Source organism: Quercus robur, chromosome 2 (assembly GCF_932294415.1).
Source record: "Quercus robur chromosome 2, dhQueRobu3.1, whole genome shotgun sequence".
Classification (NCBI taxonomy): domain Eukaryota; kingdom Viridiplantae; phylum Streptophyta; class Magnoliopsida; order Fagales; family Fagaceae; genus Quercus; species Quercus robur.
The window spans coordinates 5,444,744-5,468,641 of NC_065535.1; the positions used below are offsets into that span (position 1 = coordinate 5,444,744).

At 35.9% G+C, this 23,898-nt stretch overlaps 1 protein-coding gene across 1 annotated transcript; it reads right to left on the bottom strand.

Moving 5' to 3' along the window:
* Positions 1-656: 656 nt before the first annotated feature.
* Positions 657-1,601, bottom strand: LOC126693795 (uncharacterized). The gene has a single exon (XM_050389930.1). It carries the CDS (start codon positions 1,599-1,601, stop codon positions 657-659), a length of 945 nt encoding a protein of 314 aa, XP_050245887.1.
* Between the last annotated feature and the right edge of the window lie 22,297 nt (positions 1,602-23,898).

A 23,898-nucleotide genomic window follows, 5' to 3' on the forward strand; every position in this document is an offset into this window, starting at 1 on the left:
CCCATAGTATGGACTAACTCCTGGACAATGATTGCATTATCCACACCCCTTCTACCTGGCACAAAGGCCGTTTGACACGGAGAGACAAGCTGGTCCAGGAAAGGTCTTAATCTGCCCACTAGAATTTTGGAGATAATCTTATACACCGAGTTACATAAGCTGATGGGTCGAAAGTTACTAATGGATTCAGGTCCTTGCTTCTTCGGAATGAGCACAATGTTTGTTTTATTCAGATACTCCGGGATTTTCCTATCCCTGAACACTTACTTCACCTCATCTTTGACCGACCCGCCCACAATGTGCCAAAAACTTTGGAAGAACCCGGCATGCAAACCATCAGGCCCGGGAGCTTTAAAAGCTTTAAGAGACCAGATGGCTATGGATATTTCCTCGTCTGTGACCATGTGACTAATGCTTTCTTTCTCAACATCTGTTAATTTGGCTTGCCATTGCTGATTGTAACTTATATCTCCATCTACTACCTCCTGACTGGTGGTATATAGCTTAATAAAACCCTCCCTGATATGATTGGCAACTTCCCTTTCCTCAGTTAGCCACTCACCCACTTCATTTCTAATTGCTGTAATGAGATTTCGCTTCCTACGAGCAATCGCAGAAACATGGTAAAAGGAAGTATTCCTATCCCCCAAGACCATCTAGTTAATTCTGGATTTTAGTGCACACAGATCCTTTTCTTGCTCCAAAACAACATCCAACTCCTTAAGAAGATGGTTCTCAAGATTTACTAGAGAGGCAGAAGGCTCCGAGGCCAAAGCCATTTGAACACCATCAAGCCGGGTCATGATTCTCTTCTTCTTATGAAAGATATTACCGAAGTGGTTTTTATTCCACAGGGTAGCTTGCTTGGCGAAAGAGTCAATTGCTTCCATAAGCTTCCTAGGTTGCCGCCAAGCCTGATTTACTACAAAGGGAAAAGAAGGATCGGATAACCAAAAGCTCTGAAATTTAAAAGGTCTATTCAGAAACATTTGGCCTCTAGGATTAGTTTCCATTAGAACCGGGCAATGGTCCGAGTGACACCTCGTGAGGTGCGTCACCTTAGCATTCGGGTACAACAGACACCAACTGGGGTTCATAAAAAACCTGTCTAATCTCTCTTGAATAAGACTACTGATCTCCCTTCTATTAGTCCAAGTATATTTTGACCCATTAAAACCCATATCCACCATACTACATTTGTCCAGACACTCTTTAAATAGAAGAGATCTAGATATGCTCACTGGCCTACCCCCATATTTATCCTCATCTACAAGGGGCTCGTTAAAATCCCCAGCTATAATCCAAGGCAAATTATGAAGTTTAGCAACTTTAGAAAGATTCTCCCACAAAATCTGTCTTTCTACACATCTATGACTAGCATATACAGCCGTAAAAATCCAAGATAAGTTAGAAGGTAATACCTTAATTTCCACATGAATCTCTTGCTCCGTATTGGCAAGATGCGTTACCTCAACCCTGTCAGAATTCCAGAGAAGCCAAATGCCACCAGCAAAACCGATTGTCTCCGTGTGAATAGCGCCATCAAAAGGAAGACGGTCAGTTATCTCCTTAGCTCTGTCTCCCCCAATCCGGGTTTCCATTATTACCATAATATCAGGATTATAATTCCTCACAAGCTCCCTAACGTGTCTCTGAAAATTGGGCTTCAGAGCACCCCTGCTATTCCAAACTATTATATTCATAACTAACTGATGATAGAGAAAGGACGCTTGAAAAGGGGGCAGTAGGTTCACTTCCCTCCTCACATTCCATCCCGTCACCACTAGCACCAAAGCTGTCTTCCCCTTTCTTGTGAACAGGGTAAGACCCAACTTCCATTCCCTCACCAAGACTTGGAACTTGATCTTCGACAACAGGGGTGTCAACAACCCCCTTGCTTGCTCCATAAATTTTGATCATCCCTTCCCTACTCTTGTCGTCGACACCATTACCATGAGCTTCCAATTCCGCTTCTTCTTCCTGACGCTCCATATCAGCACACAAGTGTTCTTCGCTTTTATCTCCCTCATGTTGTCTCCGCGATTGAAAGTCCTCCTCGGCTTGATCCAACGCTGTGAACTGGAAATGGCTATGCGAACATTCTCCCTCGTTGATCTTACTTAGAGAAGACCACTGCACTGAAGTCTTTAGAGCTATATTCCTAGAGTTTCCAGCGGCTTCTTTAGTGTTCCACTTACTAACTCTGTTGCGTGCTAAGTCTTTTTTACTTCTGACTGAAGCATTGGACCGGTTAGTGGGCTTAACACTACTCCTCTCCTTGTTACTAACCTCACGGCCCAGCTTAAAAGGCTCGTTCTTATGGCCTTCATTAACCTCACGGCCCAGCTCAAAAGGCTCGTTAGACACACCTCTCTTATGGCCTTCATTAAATTTTCTGCCCAAACCTTCAGCCCAATCCTTTAGCCCACTCGCAGGTCCAGCCCTGTAATCCCGTTTCAGTGGTCCCAAGCCAACATTTGCGTGGCCCCCAGGACTACCGAAATTTTTTGTCTTTCTCTGCCCAGATTTTCTACGTTCCACTAACATCCAAGGGCCGTACCTTACATTCTCTGTCCCTACACCCGTATCCTCCAACGTACCACTAGCTGGAATGGTACTATGCGCGTCATGCAACTCGCGTGCATTGGCTGTCTGGGTCGGATCATCACCCGCTTCTGCACTCACCGGCTTTCCCTCCGCCGGGCTTCTAATGGTGAACGGACATGCCTCTTTCTTGTGCCCGATTCTTCCACATGAAAAACACAGTTTTTGGATTCCTTCGTATATCACCGGCTGCTCAAATCTCCCTATAAGGATCGTATCAACAAGCGGCTTGTTAACATCGATCTGAATACAGAGTCTGGCATACCTCCCTCTAGCCTCTAAAGCTGTGTGGGTGTCTATTCTAAGCACCCTTCCAATTGATCCTCCTATCTGCTGGAGAACTTCAGGTTCATATAGCTCCAAAGGAAGTCCATGCAGTCGGACCCAGGTTGCTATGGAAGAAACACAAGCGCACGCAGGCTTAAAGAAAGGTTCCCACGGCCTGATAGAGAGGAAATGACCGGCGATGAACCACGGTCCATTCTTAAGAACAACCTCCATATCTTCTCTCAAGGAAAATCTAACTGAGTAGAAATCTTCTCCTAAGTCTACCACGTCAAGTCTCCCAGCTGGTTTCCACAAGATATTAAGCTTGTTTTGGAGAACATGGAACCCCACCGTTCTGCCATACAGCTTAATGATTAAAGCGTTTGACCACGGCTTCCTAATCCTGATCTTTGTTTCCTTGGAGAGTTTCACCGCCACAAGACCTTGACGAAGTTCCTCCATCTCCTCATCTGAATCGGCTTCCATGTCCAACATGTCTGTAAAGTCAAAAGCTGTAGCATACGCACCTGGCATTTCCCCCACCAGTTTTTCTTTGAAAGTTCTCCTATCTGAACCCCACTTATCCTGTAATACCTGGAAATGACCTCTCTCACTTGCACCGTCAACAAAATCAGCATGGTGAACTTCCTTCACCTTCTCTTTACTCCTAGACAACTCGGCTTCCTCCTCCCTGGAGAGGGTGCGGTTTTTTGGATGAGCGTCAGTCATTTCTTTATATATCTATATTCTTATACAACATAAAATTATCAATTCAAAAAAGTGTATTACTAAAATATCAAATATTAGAAATCATTTAATTTTAAACCTTAACATCAATATCACATCCCAAGATTTATAACAAGTCATTACTTACACAATAGTAATTAATAAAATAATCCCATCAAAAAAATTAAATAAAATAATAATTTTACTAATTGCTATTAATATAGTGATTTAAAAAGAAAATCTTAATAAAGGGGATTAGATTGCTTATTTAAAAAAAAAAAAATTCATATTTGAGTTATTTTGTAAATTAATGAGTATTTTTTTTTTTTGCAAAATTTTGTAAATAAATGAATATTTTAGGAATATGGGATAATTATAATCATGATTCATGAAGCTTCTAGGAAGCTCCACTCCCACCTACTCCCACGTGTATTAAGCCATTTTCCCTTAATAGATAGAGCCCGTTTGGGATGAACTACAAGTTTCAGGTTATTTGAATTTTTAGCTTCTTTTTGTGCTATTTATGGGTCTTATTGCACTTTTTGATATTATTTATGAGTCTTGATAGGCCAAAAACGAATTGACCCCTAGTGATAGATTAATTGATTAATTAGCCAAGTTTTATAATTAATCAAATTAAAATATAAATGCATGGTAGCACAAACAAATCACCAATTAAACTAAGTATGCAGCGAAAAATAAATAACACGGTGATTTGTTTATGAATGGGGAAAACCTAACGACCAAAACCCCACCGGGTGATTTTAAGATCACCACTCCTGAAATTCCACTATTATCACAAGTGGTTACAAGTAAAGAAATTTCAGTACCTTATACCAACCTACAGTTGAATCCTTACCCCAATACCCAATTGGACTTGTTCTGTAGTGACAATTTCTCCTTTTGATGCATGGCTCCCAGTACGTAACTAACCAATTGCGCGGATCCTAGTACGCGACTTCAATCACCAACTAGAGGAGGTTGTTGACTGCAAAGTTCTTCAGTTCATCCCAACGATGAAGATCAAGAAGATGCTTGGTCACAAAACCTACGGTGCACAAACACAGCAACTTCTTCACAAAAACGATGAACTAGGGCAAAACTATGTCTCCGGTCATAATTTGCTTAAACAAACTTTGCTCAACACTTGTGCAACTTGTGAACACTTTGACGGCCCTTAAAATAATCCTTTTATATGTCTAGGATTGTAAGAAAAGAAAGCTCAAACACATAATCATGGATTAGAGTCAAAACAGAACTGAAAATTTGTTTTTCATAAACCTCAATAGATACCCTATTTGTCAAGCTGCTATCGAGCCACGGGGCTGAACAGCTCTTTAAGCTCGATAGATGGCTAGCTATCAAGCTTTAATGACAGGCACTTCAACTTGAATCTTGGACAGACTTGCATGGCTTCAATACTTGATCTTGAAACAACGTTTCTTGAAGTATTAAACACATCCTAGATCTATCCAATTACAAGCAAAGTGCGTTTTGTCGAAGGATTAGCTAATTACATAAATAGTGACAGATGTTCCTAACAAGTGAATCACATATGTCCTAACAGGTCTCATTGTACTATTCAGCTAGCTTTTAACCTTATTTTCTACACTTCTAGCAAAAAATTTTCAATTTCAACTAAATAAGTTGTTCTCAAATAGACCCTTAATATCACTTTTTAAACTTTATTTGTCATTTACAAGTCTCATAAATGAAATCATCACTCTCGAAGCTCTAGAGAATCGAAACAACTCAGACAAGCCTTGAAGAAGAGATTTCAAATGGTAAGCAAATTAACTTCCATTTCGTCCACCATACTACCAAAGCTTGGATTTTTTCTTTCTTCTTCTTCTTCTTCTTTTTGGGGGGGCGGGGGGGGGGGGGGGTGGGGGGGAGTGTGTTTCCCCTTACAAATCATTTGGTACTAATCTGAGATTCTAATGTCTTTTTCTCTGGGTTTTTTTTTTTTTTTTTTTTTTTTTTTTTTTTTTTTTTTTTTTTTTCTCCCTAATATATCATTTGGTACCGATCTGATGTCAAGCTTATGTTTGAAATAAGATGAAAAAATTTGTTTTAAAAAAAAAACTATGTATGCCGGCCAAATCCTTAATTTCGGCCAATATTGGCCGAAATTCACAGGAATAGTCGAAACACCCCGAAACTGGCCGAAATTCAATCTGAAGTGAGACAACGGGTATTCTGGTTCCAAATTACATACTAGTACAAGAAACCGTTCCAGCCAAAACGGAATAGAATTTACAAAATTGTTATTTACTATGTGATCTATAAGGTTATATTTTATGCATAATTTTAAACTACAAAAACTTTCAATTTAAAAAATTTATTAATAACATAGCTATTAATATTTAATTTTCTAGAAATTTTGCAAGTAAGGAGGATATAAGAAGAAAATGTAATCCAACGGTGGATTTATCAAAATTCACCTCCAATAAACATATTAAATAAGGTTGTAACCTTAAGCTACAATCAATTTTATAGCTAAATTTTATCCTTAATTTAAATAAAACTCACATAAGCACTTAAGTTACAATCAATTTTGTAGCTAAATTTTATCCTTATTTAAATACAACTCACTTAAGCACTTGCTTTATTACAAGAATCAACCAACACAAACATTAAGAATTGAACAAAATATTTTAAACATTAGGAACCAATATTAAATTCACCCAAATTAAAAGAGTGTAATTTTCATTTTAGTAAAAAGGGAAAAGAAAATTAAAAGATCTAAAGTCACATATTGTTTTTGTAAGGTCACAATTTGGGTCCCTAGCCCAAGGGATGGATTGGTTTAGGCCCAAAAAGCCCAATACAATGAATTTGTAGAGAGTGGGTTGGAAAACTGAGCTCTAATGTGTTAGACAACAAGTATAATGGATCTAGATGGCCAGAAAGTAAAGATAGACTGGTTTAAGTTGAAGTAAACCGTCCTCAGCACAATCCGAGGAGATCAGTTCTTATATATTCCTCTTGAGTTTGATTACAAGTATAGTTCTTGTTGCTATAGTATGTTTCTCTCAAATCCTCAGTCCCTTTTTCTCAGGGTCTCATTTCTGTTTTATACTATCTTTCTTCCTTCATCTCCACCCTCCACGTGTAGATTTAGATTACTGGTGTTGATACTTGTCCCATTAGCACCTTCCTAAGGTCTTTGGGTGTAGCTGTAAGGCTAAAACTTACTGTTCATGTATCACTTCCACATTAATGCGGCTAGAAAGTTAGCTGCAGAGCATTCAATGTGGTGGTAGCAACTTTCTCTTGGATATTTCATAGTCTCCCTTTGTCCTGTACCTTCAAGATGTGTATCCTTACCAATAGAATATCCTAGAATGTTGCTCTGGAAGGCAGACCATATGCTTGGACTTCGACTTTGAACAGCTGAGGAGACATTCCTCCTCAGATCACCATCTTGGACTCTTATGACCGAACCAAACCTCTTCACTTCCCTAATACGGACTCCCATGACAGTGTTTACCTATCCTCGGACTACTTAGTGTCTTCAGATTGGGCGCCTAACCCAATATTTACACAGATATATACTATTGGGCCTATCACCCCTACAGTTTTAATCAATACTTAGTTATCAAATAAGGGACTTGATGATAAGGCCAATCAAGTTGCATTTTTTTTTTTTACATTTTATGAAGCATCATTATTATTTTAAAAATCAAATAGCTGAACTAAATCATGACTGACAAGCATCATTATTCATGACAAGTATTGGGGAATAGTTTTTCCTTTTGACTGATGATTTTATAATATGAGAGTAAATAAATTTTGCTTCTCACTTATGGCTGAAGATTCTATTATGAGGAAGTCTAAAGGTGAAGGAGGCACCACACTAGTGTTGAAATCAGGGTGACAGATATGTTGACATCATAACTGTGATGACATTGATGCTTTTGAAATGACATTTGAGGCCAATAGAACTCCAATTGATCTGCTTGGCTTCCAAATTTCAATCCCATAATTTCTTGGACCCAACCATGAATGTTGTCCTATAATAAGCATCCTAATCCAAAAAGAGTTTGCACAACAGGTACAGTTAAAGCTATCGACTTTTTTTTTTTTTTTTTTTCTTTTTTTGGTAAATAAAAGCTATCAACTTTTGACTTATACATGAACCACTACAACAATTTTCCATTCACATGAGAATTCGAATTCTCTGCCAACGTATTTGGATTCGTAGATTCAAGTATTCTTTTGTGGTGGATATCATTTTTGTAGGAGGTTAAGAAATAGGCCGAATTCTAATTATTTCCATATTAAAGGTTTCGTCTTTCTTATATATCTAGTTGCTTTTATACCATATATGCTAAATGTTTGAACCACATGCTACAATTTTGATACCATGAGATATTTTCGATAATTTGATTCTTGTGTTTGATTGTGACACATATTTTCTTTCATTTGAATGAATTTGAGTGGAAAGAAACAACATTATCAACACTTAATACAGTATGAAAATTTCTTTACAATCAAATATATTCGGGCAAACTTCTGGTCCAACCCATCACATGCACAACGACAGTGAGACTTCCACATTAAGAAAACTTGGAATAGATCCCGTGTAGAGAAATAGAGACGAGGTCCATTATTTATACCCCAACGGCCAAGGCTTCAATACCCCAAACTCAAACCACATAAAAAAAAGTAAGGTTCTTAAAAACCTTCCCAAGTCTCCATATAACATGGAGCCATGCATGGACCGTGCAATATTTAACCCAACAGTTAATTATAAGTAGGTGATATTTATTATTTAACACATACGTTAAGAATTGAAATAAAAAATTTTTTTTAGAGAGTTCCAATTTATAGCATTCGTTCCTGATGATCAAACCAAGACATCAATTTGTCTTTTGGTGTAAGCGGAGATTGAACCCTAGATTTCTTATTTAACAATCAAAGACTTTACCAGTTGATCTAACTGGAACTCACAAAAACTTTTACATATCAAGAACCAGTATTAAATCCACCCAAACTCAAAAGGGTGTACTTTGAATTTTTGTTAAAAGGAAAAAGAAAATGAAAAGATCTAAACTTACATATGTTATTTTAATCAATTTTTAGGTATCAAATATGGGACTCAATGATAACGCCAATCAATTTGAATGTTCCATTTTATTTTTGTTCTTTTTATATTTTTTGGATTTTTATGGACCATCGATATTGTTTTAAAAATCAAACTGAATCAAATCACTACTGGTTTTGACATATTTTTACCTTTTTTTAATTACAAAAAATAATTTGACTTATTAAAATCAAATAAGTGAATAAATAAAAGCTTACATACATTAGTGCACAAGTCAAGTAACCAAGCCAGTATTGAATTAAAACATTTTAGTCCCACATTAATAAAATTTTACTTATAATTAGTCTTTCTTCTCCTTTGTCTTTCATTTTTGAGGTGCAAAACTCATAAATTGAAAATTCATATGATACTTGTCAATAAGTGTTTAATTTATAAATCTCTCTCTTAAATTTAAAACGAAGTATTTATAAAAATCTTTGGCCTAACAACCTAATATGTTCAGTAACATATATTAATTGAAATATTTAGTATTATTTATGTCACAGACCACCAATGGAACCACATAACCACAAATCCGGTAACCAGCTCTTTTCTTGATTATTTGTTTAGCCTAGATTTTTAAAAACGGAGCCTCATCCATTAATTACAACTAAGGTTTATACTAAGCTATGATAGATAATTTGATAAGATTATTATTCTTACAATATAATGATCATGTATATATGATATTACATTTGAGGTTTATATATATTAAACCGCAACAGGAAATTTGATAAGATTGTTATTCTTTCCACATAATGATCATGTATATTTGATACAACAATAATGAGCTTTTTATAGGTATAATATAATTTAAACCTATGATGTCCAATTTATGGTAATTTTTTTTTAATTATCAAACTAAGATACCGGTTGGTTTTTGGTATAGGTGAGATTTGAACTCTAAATTTCTTATTCAATTATAAGAAACTTTACCAGTTAAGTTAATTGAAATACACGATAAGATTGAAGCATTTAAAAGACTAAAGCATTTAAAATACTAAAACACTTTCTTGCCAACATGGAAAGCGTGAAAATGGTAAATGTGTTGTTGGAAGTGGAACATTTTCCAGTTTATCTACCTACAAACAATACATCAACACATTTAGATTAATAATGATCTTGTGTCCCTTTATTTTTATATTTCTCCAATCATAAGCAACTCTATGTTCTTATTTTAGAGTAACCAAAGTTAAAAAAAAAATAGACACTTGGTATATTATTATTGGTGGAGTATAAAATAACACCAAAAGTGGTAATTAAGAAGGATTTTGTACCATTTTTATACCAGATGCCAAGTATCAAGCAATGGTTTTTCAATTTCAAATGATGACCTTAATCATGTATGAGTAGTATTCGCTTTTTTATTTTGATTTGAGAATTTTATTCTAAGAAAAGAGTAGCAGACACTAGTGATGATACTAAGGGAACAACACACGTGACACAACCTTGAATGCTATCCAATGAGCATCTTATTAGTCTAAAGCTAGTTAGATCAAAATGTAAAGTTTAAAGACCAATAATTTTTGTCACGAAATTTATGGTTCAATGGTATTGTTGACTTGTAAGCAAAAAAGAAAATAAATTTTTACTCCGTACATGAATTACTCTAACAATTTTCCCCTTAAAATGGGATTTCTTGGCCAAAACCATAACAATAATAATGATGATGACAACTACTGTACTTATTCATGACAAGTATCGGGGAATAGTTTTTACTTTGGATTGATGATCCTATTATGTGAGAGTAAATAAATAGTTTTCACATTTCACTTATGACAGGATTCTATTTTGAGGAACTTTGGAGATGGAGGCACCCACCCTAGTGTTGAAATTAGGGTGACAAGTCTATTGACATCATACATGTGATGACATTGATACTTTTGAAAATTGAAATGACATTTGTGTCTAATAGAACTCCAAATGACCCGCTTGGCTTCCAAATTCCATTCCCATAATTTCTTGGACCCGACCATGAATGTTGTCCAATAAGCGTCTTAATCTAAAAACAGTTAGCATAAAACTTATAGCGAAAGCTATCGACTTTTGACACACACATGAACCACTCCAACAATTTTCCATTCATGTCAGAATTCGAATTCTTTGCCAACATATTTGGATTCATAGATTCAAGTATTCTTTTGCATTGGATATGGTTTCGTAGGAGGTTAAGAAAAAGGCAGAATTCTTATTTCCATATTAAACGTTCCGTCTTTCTTATCTAGCTGCTTTTGTACACCATATATGCTAAATGTTTGGACAGCTTTGCAAATGCTACAATTTGATACCAAGAGATATTTTCAATAATTTGATTCTTGCGTTTGATTGTGACACATGTTTTCTTTTCATTTGAATGAATTTGTGTGGAAAGAAACAACATTATCAACACTTAATATAGTAAGAAAATTTATTTATAGTCAAATATATTCGGGCAAGCTTCTGGTCCGACCCATCGATCACATGCACAACGACAGAGTACTTCTCAATAAAGAAAACTTGTAATAGATCTTGTGTAGGGAAACAGAGGCGAGGTTTATTATATATACCCAGGGCTTCAATACCCCAAACTCAAACAACATAAGAAGGTTTTTAAAAAACTTGCCTAAGGTTCTCCATCCTCCTAGTCACCACATTAAAATTGTCCTTGCAATATTTAACCCAACAGTTGATTATAAGAAGCTGCCCCAAAAGATTCTGCTGCCCCTATTGGACAATCAGCTAAGGAACATTTTCAAGAAATACGACGCCAATAATGACAATCAACTCAGCAAGAAAGAGCTAAAAAAGGCCTTTGCATACCTTGGCTCAATTATCCCTGGCATTCGTGCCAACCGCGTCCTCCACCATGCCGATGCCAATAAAGACGGATTCATCAACGAAGGGGAGATGGAAGAACTCATCAAATACGCTGTGCGAGTTGGATTTAGCATTACGGCGTAGAAATCCTTAATTACGTATTTAACAATAACTTGTAAGATATCATGTACTACTAACATGTGTGCCCTTTGTGCTTGCAACCTTCAGCTTCTTCTATATGATGTAGAATCCCGAGGAATAACAAGTGAAAAAATTATTCAACAAAAAACCTATTATTAAACAAAAAGATAAAATTTGCAGCTCGTTCAACTTATTTAATAAAAATAATTTCTAATTTTATTTTTTCTTAAAAAATAGTACTAAGAAAAATATTATGGTAATTTAAATTTCTTAGTAACCACCTTAAATAAAATTTCTAGAGTCGCCACTGGTCACGTAATATCCAAGTCATAATAACATGCATGGAATATTGTCTGCACACTATGTTTACGTGGTGGAAGCAGAATTTATATGCTCTACTTGAAATCGTATACACTTACAGAATAGTCAATCCCATGATTACCTTATGGAGGCATTATAGCTTGGTTTCTTACATGTTTCTTCTTGACTCACTCGATACAAAATAAGTTATTTAAATACAACCCACATTTACACTTGTTTTTGTTACAAGAATTAGCAAACACAAACGCAGTTGAACAACAGGTAAAGTTTGGCCAACACAAACGCAGTATAAGGGGACAACACACATGCCACGACCTTGAATGTTATCCAATGAGTGTCTGAATCTAAACGTAGTTAGATCAAAAGGTAAAGTTAAAGCCAAAATATTTTAACATGAATTTTATAGCTCAATGATATTTTTGACTTGTAAGCATAAAGCTTGAGGTGAATTGAATTACTCTTAACAATTTTCCCCTTTATATATGGGATTCCATGCCCAAAACATGACAACAGTAATAATAATGATAACTTACTGTACTAATTCATGCATGACAATCATCAGGTAATAGTTTTTACTTTGGACTAATGATTCTATTATGTGAGAGTAAATAGTTTTCGCTTTTCACTTATGACTGAAGATTATATTTTGAGGAAGTCGAAAGGTGAAGGAAGCACCACACTAGTATTGAAATAAGGGTGACAAGTCTGTTGAAATCATACCTGTGATGGCATTAATGTTTTTAAAGTGACATTTGAGTCAAATAGAACACAAACTGACCAGCTTATTGGCTTCCAAACTTCATTCCCATAATTTCTTGGACCCGACCATGAATGTTGTCCAATAAGCATCTTGATCCAAAAACAATTAGCACAAAAGGTACAATTAAAGCTATCGACTTTTGACTCACACGTGAACATAGATTCAAGTATTCTTTTGTTGTGGATATGGTTTAGTAGGAGGTAAAGAAAAAGCCGAATTCTTATATCCATATTAAAATTTTCATCTTTCTTATCTAGTTGCTTTTAATTTATAACATATATGCAAAATGTTTGGAATACTTTGCAGATGCTACAATTTGATACCATGTGATATTTTCGATAATTTGATTCTTGTGTTTGATTGTGACACATATTTTCTTTTCATTTGAATGAATTTGCATGGATTGAAACAACATTATCAACACTAAATAGAATGAAAATTTCTAACATTCAAATATATTCGGGCTAGCTTCACATGCACAACGACAGTGACACTCCTTAATCAAGAAAACTTGGAATAGATCTCGTGTAGAGAAACAGAGACGAGGTTCATTATATATACCCCAGGGCTTCAATACCCACAAACTCAAACCACATAAGAAGGTTCTTAAAAAACTTGCCTAAGCCTCCATCCTCCAAGTCTCCATAACATGGGCCGTATAGTACATAATAAGCCTGCGCCCCTACCGGAGGATCAGCTAAGGAATGTTTTCAAGAAATTCGACACCAATAATGACAATATGCTCAGCAAGGAAGAGCTAAAGAAAGCCTTTGAATACCTGGGCTCAATTATCCCTGGCTTTCGTGCCGACCGCGGCCTCCTCTATGCTGATGCCAATGAAGATGGATACGTCAACGAAGGGGAGATAGATAAACTCGTCAAATACGCTGCGAGAGTTGGATTTACCGCTAAAGCGTAGAAATCCTTAATTTACGTAGTATTTAACAATAACTTGTCAGATATCATGTACTAATAATGTGTGCTTTGTACTTGCAAGCTTCAGCTTCTTCTATGATGTAGAAGCGAGAAAAAGCTAGACTTCCGCAATGTTTCCTACACAAATTTATATGAGGAGGCAAGGCGGTTGTGTTGGTTTCCTGATCACTTTTCTTTTACTTTCCTTTCTGGTCATGCTTGTATTTTCTTGTCAGCTATGTAATATCCAAGTGGTAATAACAAGGAATATTGTCTGCTCACTATGTTTACGTGGTGGAAGCAGAATTTATGTGCTCTACTTCAGTATCATTATCGCTCCCAATACTATAGTATACTCGTAATAGTCCATCCCAAGATTACCTTATAGAGACATTATAGCTTGATTTCTTCCATGTTTCTTCTTGACTCACTCAATACAAAAGCAAATTATTTAAATACAGCCCACATTAACACTTGTTTTATTATACAAACGTTGTAATTAGCGAACACAAACGTTGGGAATTAAAATAAAAACTTTTAAATATCAGTAACCAATATTAGATTAACCCAAACTTAAAACGTTGTAATTTGCATTTTAGTTAAAAGGAAAAAGAAAATGAATAGATCTAAAGTCACATATGTTGTTTTAATCAATATTTAGGTGTCAATGATAAGGCCAATCAAGTTTATCGTTCCTTTATATTTTATTTTATTATTTTATTTTATTTTATGAATTATCATTATTGTTTTAAAAATCAAACAACTGAACCAAATTATGACTGGTTTTGACCTATTTTTGCCCTTTTTTTAATTACCAAAAAACTACCATTTAATACTTAAAATTCTTGATCAAGTGACCAAGAGCGTCTTGTATCTCAGCGGTTTTATCTGCTCTTTTTTATAAGAAAAACAAACATTCAAACATCCCCTCCCATTATTCTAACTACTAGGTTATCAAAATAAAATTCTTCATCAAATGTATTAATTATGTCAAAATCAATATACAACTAAACATATTTTCAGCTAACTAGTTAATAGGTTCAGTAACATAATTAATTAAAATGGTTAGTATTATTTATGCATAGACCACTAATTGAACCTGTAGGGTGTTAGTTTTGAGCGCTCTTCCTATTGGACGAAAGGTCTCAAGCCCAACTGGCCCAATACAATGAATTTTTAGAGAGTGGGCCTAAGAACTAGGTGTTAGTTTAAACCACAATCACTATACACAATTGGGTGTGGGCGGACCAATTGCAATGAGAAAATGGATTTGAGTTTGAAATGTTGTCCCTGGGTGTATCGTCCAAGGAGCTTGATATTCTTCTTCTTCCACTTTCAATACTAGGTTCCCGTAGTTCTTCAAGACCATGCAGACTGCTGCTGTTTTCTTCTTTTTCTCTCTTCCTGTCCCTTTTTCGTGATCCCCCATTCTTGGGGGGTCTTTCCCATTATATATTTCTTTCTGGTCGATCTTGACCCTCCATCTGTTGATTGTGCAAGCCATTACTCGAGTGCTCGTCCCATCAGCCACCTTCTCGCACCCTCTGAGTTGCGGCAACCAAGGTCATACTGTTCAGGGGTCCCTTCATCATTAATGCGGTCAGGACGTTAGTTGGGCGTATTAAATGCAGAGGTGACAGCTTTTCCTTGAACTGCTCCTACATCATACTCCCGTATGCGTCCTACTGTAATCGTCCTTTATTCGAGGAACGCTTTGGGAGGCTGCCTTTGATGGTGTACCGTTCTCTCCTATTGGATTCTGGAATGCCGAGGACGGAATCGTCCTCGGCAACATTTCTAGGCCATTTGGATTTTCATCGTATGTCCTCAGACATTTCTCTCCTCAGTGCGGGCCTTGGCCTAGCACAAAGTGGGCCAGGGTCGCCAAGTTCTTTGGCCCCACAGAACCCTATTCAACTAGAATTTCAAGAACTAGTTCTTTTCTTGGAGAAAATTTTCACTGCTATATATGGGGAGGAGTCCTCCCTCCTCTCTAACACTCAACCTTGTAGGAATGAAAATTTTTCTCTTTTTTTTTTTTTTTTATTGTTTGTTTAGTTTCAATTTTAAAACCTAGAGCATCATCCATTAATTACATCTAATATTTTTATTAAATTGATAGATAATAATTTGATAAGATTTTTATTCCTTTCCCCATAATGACCATGTATATATGATAAAGGCAAATATGAACCATCCAAAAGACCAAAACAGTTACTTGCCAACACGGAAAGCATAAAAATGGTGAATATTAATTGTTGGAAGGAGAATATATCTGAATTTATCTGCTTCTCCAACAAGACCTACAAACAGAACATCACCCTATTTTATATATATATAAAATATATTATGTCCCTTTCATTTTTATATTTCACCAATTATAACCTGCTATACATTCTCTTTTTCTTTCTTCTTTTTTTATTTATTCTTTATAAATTAACCCAAGTTTAATATAAGAAATATTAAACACATGACACATATTTCAATAGGTGGAGTATATATAAAATAACACTAAAAATGAAATAGAAAATTTTTATACAAGATGCCAAGTATCGGGTAACGTTTTTTCACCACAAATGATGATTTAATTTGGAATAGATAGTATTCGCCTTTTGCTTTTAACTTAGGATTCTATTCTGGGAAAGGAGTAGTATGTGTTAAGTTTAGACCTCTAAAAACACAGTGTTTAAGCTAATTTAATAGCCATGTTGTTACAAGATCAAGGTTAAATATTCATCAAACATATCATGCACAATGAAAAAGTAAATAAGACATAGATATGATGTCCTAGAAAAACCAATGAAACAAACCAGTTTCATGGTAAAAAACCTTGAGAAACAATCCCAAGAGAACAATCCACTACATCAAATTGAGATTTGCAGTCGAATACCATTTCATAGTAAATCTAACTACAATTACCAAATTGATCTCTGAACCCCTTAGACTTCTTTGATTTAGATCTGCTCTCACATGAACCTCCAGTTCACACTTTAGATCTCCAACATAGACATCCAGTCTATGACTCCAAAACCACCCTTGAAGGTTTAGATCCAGCACCTTTGATAACTGGTATGCACCTTTGATAACTAGTATGATAATGTGTAGATGGAATTCTGGTAGTGACTTTGAAAGGAGTAGACATAAAACCTTTTAGATCTCAAAAGAGAAGCTCCAAAGTCATAACAAAATGAGCCTTAGGGTTGATGGGTTTAATGGGCTGTTGGGCCTTAATTAAAATTCTGTAGATCCATGTCTTGATTGGTCGAGCCTTCTTCTCGATCAGTTGAGCCTGGCAAGTTTTGTTTTCTTAAACCAGCAACCTCCTTGTTCACAAAATTTGACTTGTAGTACTTTGAGCATTGTCTAATATACCTTATAGATAAGTTTATGCTCACGGTTTGCCAATTGTTCTAAACTTTTAGAACCTAACAATAGGCAACAGCAATGATACTAGGGGACAACACATGTTCAATGTTCTTGTATGCTATCCAATGAGTATCTTAGTCTATACAAAATTAGATCAAAAGATAAAGTTTAAAGCCAAAAATTTTGTATCAAGAGTTTTATGATTCAATTGTATTGTCGACTTGTAAGCAAAAACCTAATAAACTTTTTACTCAGTAGGTGAATTTCTCAAACAATTAACCCCTTTCATATATGGGATTTCTTTGTCCAAAACATATAACAGTTGTTGATGCTCATTTTGGGAAGCCCAGTAGAAAGAGGAAGCCCAGCAACATGGGCAGAAAAGAGTTAGTAAGTGGATAGAAAAACCATTAAGCCCAAGCGGTAGAAATAATAGATCACAGGCCCATGAAATAAACAAATGGGCCTTAAGGAAGCAAATGGGCCTAAAAGGAGCCCGAAGAGAGAGAAGTAGCAAACCCATAGGCAGTATGTGATGTAGAAAAGTGAGAATGGGCCACAGCAAGCCCGAAGTAATGCAAGCAAAGAAAGTAAGGAATTGATGGCAAGCCCATGAGCCCCAAGAATGAAGGATAAGGTAATTGGGTCAGGGAAGTCCAAAGGAGTTAGTAAAAGCCCATGGGAATGCAGAGTTAAGAAAAGGGCCAAAGAAAGCAAATGGGCCAAGTATGCCCAAAAGGAAATAAATGGGATACAACAGCCCGCAAGTAATGTAATAAAAAGCCCAATGATCATGCTGAGTCATTGAGAGAAGAACAAGCACCAGGGCCAAAGAAGCCTAGCAAGCTTGGGTCAAATGACATCATAGTAAGAATGGCAGAATAGTGCAATAGGGAATGGTAGCAAGACTGTAGGAAGGAGCAAAAGAGTGGGCTGAAGAAGGAAAAGCCCACAATCAAGCAAAGCTCAGCCCCTACGGGGAGCAAACCATAAAGAAAGGGAAATCAGAAAACAACTTACGCCATAGGAAGTCAGGGATGGACAGCAGAATGTGCAGAGGAGCCTTCCAGACCACGGCAAACGCAACGGGCAAGTTTTGGACATACGCAGGAGTTGAGCACACACAAGGCCCAGACTTTACCAACCTGTACCCAGCCAATACAGGAGGTGGTGGGTCATGGGTCAGAGGTAAAAGGGTATGGCCGGTCTGGCGGTAGGGAGAGGGAAAACCTATTCTGAGGTTCCTACTCAGGTTCTTTTGGGAGAAATGTCCTGCTGGAATGACATAACACCCAAAAGAAGTAAGGATGAGTTGGAACCACTAAGTGCATGCCATAAGGGATGGAGAGAGAGAGAGAGAGAGCACCCACACCGTAGCAGGTAAGAGTGTCACGGCAAACAAAAGAACAAAATAGATTTCTTTGTCTGGTGATGGGGAGTGGCACGGCTAGCACAGGCAAGTGGTGCTGGCTGAGCAGCTGACAAGCCAATGATGGTCGGCAAGGACATTCAGACCAGACAAAGGTAGTTAAAGGCTAAAATAGTAAAAGCCAGTCACAACAGGCATTATATAAAGGGACCCTTGCAGTGCATAGGAGGCACGGTAATAGGAACCTCTAGGAGAAAATCACCACACAGAAACAAATACTGAGTAAAGAAGAGAAAAAGAAAGAGAAAAGAAAAGTTAGAAATAAGGAAAGAAAATAAAGAGATAGAACGGCAGGTATGCACCAATAGGTTAATCCCCTCTCTCCCTCTAAAAGTCTTGCTCTTTACCAAAAGCAAGAGGATTTTTTTGGGCACAAGCCATTCAGGTCCGCTTCCCTCAAAGTAATTAATTTCCACGGCAGGATTTTCCTTGGGAGATTTTTCGCATTGAGAAAACACTGTTTCCCTCCTTGTTCTTGGTCCTATGACATAACTTGGCATAACATATTGACCTTTTTTTTCTTTTGCTAACTCATGCCTTACCTATTTATTTCCACCATTTTCTTTACAAGGCTTTTCTTATCATTGTGATTATCATTTTAGTTGGGGATTATTTATTCAATTTGTCTAAAGGTAAAAGTACTATTTTATTATTATTATCATGTCTGCTTGCCATGACTCATCCGAAGTAGCTCCACCTGCCATGGGCATATGAATGAAGTTCCTAGCAAACGAGGCATAGTTTGTGCACAAGTCGGACCAAAGTGAGTTGCAATAGGACCAGTCTCAACTCCCTTACTCAGAACACTTGGATTTAATACAGCAGGAGGCAACTCATCCCAACATTGCAAAAAAGGCCCACCACAACAGTAATTAATGATAATGACAACTACTGCACTAATTCATGACAAGCATCAGGCAATAGTCTTTACTTTGGACTGATGATTCTATTATGTGGCAATGGGTGTAAATAGATTTCGTTTTTCACATTTGACTGAGGATTCTATTTAGCAACAAAATTATATGCTAAATATTTAACATTTAAAAAAAAATGAATGACTTTCAACATATATATATATATATATATATATATATATATGCTCTTTGAACCACTTTGCAAATGCTACAATTTGATACCATGATTTGATTCTTTTGTGTTTGATTGTGAATTGATATTTGGTATCGATGGGGTTTGAACCCAAAATTTCCTATTCGACGATAAGGAATTTTACCAGTTGAGTTAACTGGAACATACAATAAGACTAAAGTATCTAAAAGATTAAAACACTTGCTTGCTAACATGGAAAGCACGAAAATGGAAAATATGTGCTGTTGGAAGTGGAATATTTTCCAATTTATCTACTTTTCCATTGGGACCTACAAACAATACATCAACACATTTATATGAATAAAAATCTTGTATCTCTTTATTTTTATATTTCACCAACCATAAGCTACTATATGTTCTTATTTTTAAGTAACCAGTGTTTTTTTAAAAACAAAATTAGACACTTGGTATATTATTGGTGGAGTATAAAATAACACAAAAAGTGTTAAGAAGATTTTTGTACCATTTTCATACCATATGCCAAGTATCGAGCAATGGTTTTTCAATTTCAAATGATGACCCTAATTATGAATGGATAGTATTCACTTTTTTATTTTGATTGAGAATTTTAATCTATGAAAAGAGTAGCAAGTACTAGTGATGTTGCTAAGAGGACAACACACATGACACAACCTTGAATGCAATCCAATGAGCGTCTTATTAGTCTAAAGCTAATTAGATCAAAAGGTAAAGTTTAAAGCCCAATCATTTTTGTCACTAAATTTATGGTTCAATGGTATTGTTGACTTGTAAGCAAAAAGCCAATAAATTTTTACCTTGTACTTAACTTAGCCTGACGATTTTCTCGTTAATACGGGGTTTCTTTGCCAAAACAATAACAATAATAATAACGATGACAACCACTGTACTTATTCATGAGAACTATTGGGGAATAGTTTTTACTTCGGACTAATGATTCTATTATGTGAGAGTAAATAAATAGTTTTCGTATTTCACTTATGACAGAGGATTCTATTTTGAGGAAGTCTGAAGATGAAGGAGGCACCACACTAGTGTTGAAATTAGGGTGACAAGTCTATTGACATCATACCTGTGATGACATTGATGCTTTTGAAATGACATTTGAGTCCAATATAACTCCAATTGACCCGCTTGGCTTCCAAATTTCATTCCCATAATTTCTTGGACCCCATCATGAATGTAGTCCGATAAGCATCTTAATCTAAAAACAGTTAGCATTATAGGTATAGTAAAAGCTATCAACTTTTGACACACACATACATGAACCACTCCAACAATTTTCTATTCACGTGAGAATTCGAATTCTCTGCCGACATATTTGGATTCATAGATTCAGGTATTCTTTTGTTGTGGATATGGTTTCGTAGGAGGTTAAGAAAAAGGCGGAATTCTTATTTCCATATTAAAGGTTTCGTCTTTCTATTCTAGTTGCTTTTATACACCATATATGCTAATTGTTTGGGGTACTTTGCAAATGCTACAATTTTGATACCATGAGATATTTTCGATTATTTGATTCTTGTGTTTGATTGTGACACATGTTTTCATTTCATTTGAATGAATTTGCATGGAAAGAAACAACATTATCAACACTAAATAGAATGAAAATTTCTAACATTCAAATATATTCGGGCTAGGCTTTTGGTCTTACCCATCACATGCACAACGACAGTGACACTTCTGTTAGAATTCATGCACACACCAAGGTTCATCAATGGAGTAAACCAGAGAGAGAAAGAAAATATATGAGAATTGGTGTGTATATTCATCATCAATAAACAAGCTCTGCTATTTATATCTAAAGCAGAGAGAGGCGGGAAAACTCCAACCAAACAATTAACTAATCTACTGACCAATAGAAAGATGCCAGCTGTCTTCTAACTCTAACTAACTTCACTATACAAAAACTACTTGTAGCTTAGCATCTAACCCATAAACGACTTAGAGTTTCGACTCTATATACAGAACTAACAGATTTGCTACTCTACTCTACTGAACTACAATACATCACAATGTGGAATTACAATACATCATCTAACAACTTCCACATCAAGAAAACTTGGAATAGATCTCTTTTGTAGAGAAATAGAGACTAGGTCTATTATATATACCCCAAGGCTTCAATACCCCCAAACTCAAACCACATAAGGTTCTTAAAAAACTTGCCTAAGCCTCCATCCTCCAAGTCTCCATAACATGGGCCGTGCAATATTTAACCCAACAATACTTGATTATAAGACTGCGCCCCTACCGGAGGATCAGCAAAGGAAAGTTTTCAAGAAATACGACACCAATAATGACAATCTGCTCAGCAAGGAAGAGCTAAAGAAAGCCTTTGAATATCTGGGCTGGATGAGCTTGTCAAATACGCTATGCGGGTCGGATTTGGCATTAAGGCGTAGAAATCCTTAATTACGTACTTAACAATAACTTGTCAGATATCATGTACTACATACTAATATGTGTTTTGTGCTTGCAAGCTCCAGCTTCTTCAATGATGTAGAATCGAGAAGAATCTAGACATTCTGCAATGTTTCCTCTCTATAAGTTTATACGAAGAGGCAATGTAGTTGTGTTGGTTTCCTGTTTTACTTTTCTTTTCCTTTCTATCCATGCCTGTTTTTCCTTGGTAGCTATGTAATACCAAAGCGGTAATAACAAGGAATATCGTCTGCTCACTTTGTTTACATGGTGGAAGTAGAATTTAGATGGATCTACTTGAAATCGAATACACTTGTAGAATCTGTAATATGTACCAGTATCGCTCCCAATACTATAGTATACTCATAATAGTCAATCCCATGATTACGTTTTGGAGACATTATAGCTCGATTTCTTCCATGTTTCTTCTTGACTCACTCAATACAAAAGCAAATTAACTAAACAAAGTTTAGCTAAAAAATTTGTTGTAACTTAGGGTTACAACTTCCTTTAAACAAAGTTAGCATTATTACATATTTTGAAAATATGTACACTCTTAATACATATTTCAAATTTTGTGTCAATCGAATATTATTTACCAATAATATGAATACCGTTTCAAACCCCATTTCAATTTATCTAATGAAACGAAATATTTTGGTACCGGCCTATTTCAACGTACTGTTTTAGGGTGTTTTAGAGTTGTTTTAAATATATATATATATATATATATATTCTTATACAACATGTTTGTTTTTAGACCCCTTAAACACAACCAAATTAACCTAGTTATTTAGCCAAGTGATTAACTTAGGTAAATTATGTAAATTTAGGTTAACACATAGAAATCATATCATTGACAAGTGCGGAAAATAAAAAACACAACAATATGATAACCCAGGAAAACCAAATCGGTAAAAAACCTGGGGAGGATTTAACCTAGCTATCCTCAAGGTAAAACTGAATCCCCTATGAAAGAATTGAAGTTTACACAATAGCAACTTAGACCACTAACATCCTACTGCTACCTCGAGTAGGTTACTTACTACCACAACCACGTGACAGCTCCGAGTCCACGGACTACTTCTTTCTTGGATTCCCAGCAAGTACAAGCACTCTCGCTTGTGTATCTTTAAACTCTTGAAACAACAACTGAATTGATCACCAAGTTCTCGACATAATCTTGAATCTTGGAAACTCTAAGTATGTGTGAAGATAACCACCTCTTGATCTCACAAAAGATTCACACACACAGCATAATGAGCAACTCTAAAAACATGGTTAGGGTTTTTCCTTTTATACTTAAGGCAAAACATAAAACCCTACACATCAAACTGGCTTGGGCTGAGTTGGAAAATTCTACAGAAAAACAATCTGCACGAGCTTCGATCGATCGAGTCTAATTTTCGATCGATCGAGCCAGGCAGATTTACACAGTAAATCCTGCAAAACACTCGATTCCAACTTTATATATAAACACACTTTGAGCAAGTCTAAAACAAAGACTAAAAAGTTTAATCGCAATTTCGATCGGTCGAGAAACAGGTTCGATCGATCGAAATTCAGGAAAAACCATTTTTTTGAAAAACAAAGCAATTTTATGCAGACACCCCTCAAAGCATAGTATTTTATGAATAAAATGCATGAGTATAAGATGAAATTTTTTTCAAAAACACTTGTTTTGAACCCAGTTTTCCCAAAGTTAAGATTTTCAAACAATTCTCCTTAAATTTTCAAGCTTTAAACACATTTTACATAAAATTCAATGAATTTTCGAACTTGGTTGGCCAAACCAAAATCACACACAATAACATGTACAAAGTTTACAAAGAGTAACTTGTGTAGTGTGTGCAACTAGCAAAAATTTGAAATACATGTGAGGTGATATGTAAATAGAAATCAATCAAAATTTCTACAAAATTCATCACATAAATTTGAAAGAGACTATCACCTAAAGAGTTACATCATATAACT

Coding starts and splice junctions, on each gene's coding strand:
- LOC126693795 (XM_050389930.1), bottom strand. CDS start 1,601: ATGGAAACCCGGATTGGGGGAGACAGAGCTAAGGAGATAACTGACCGT.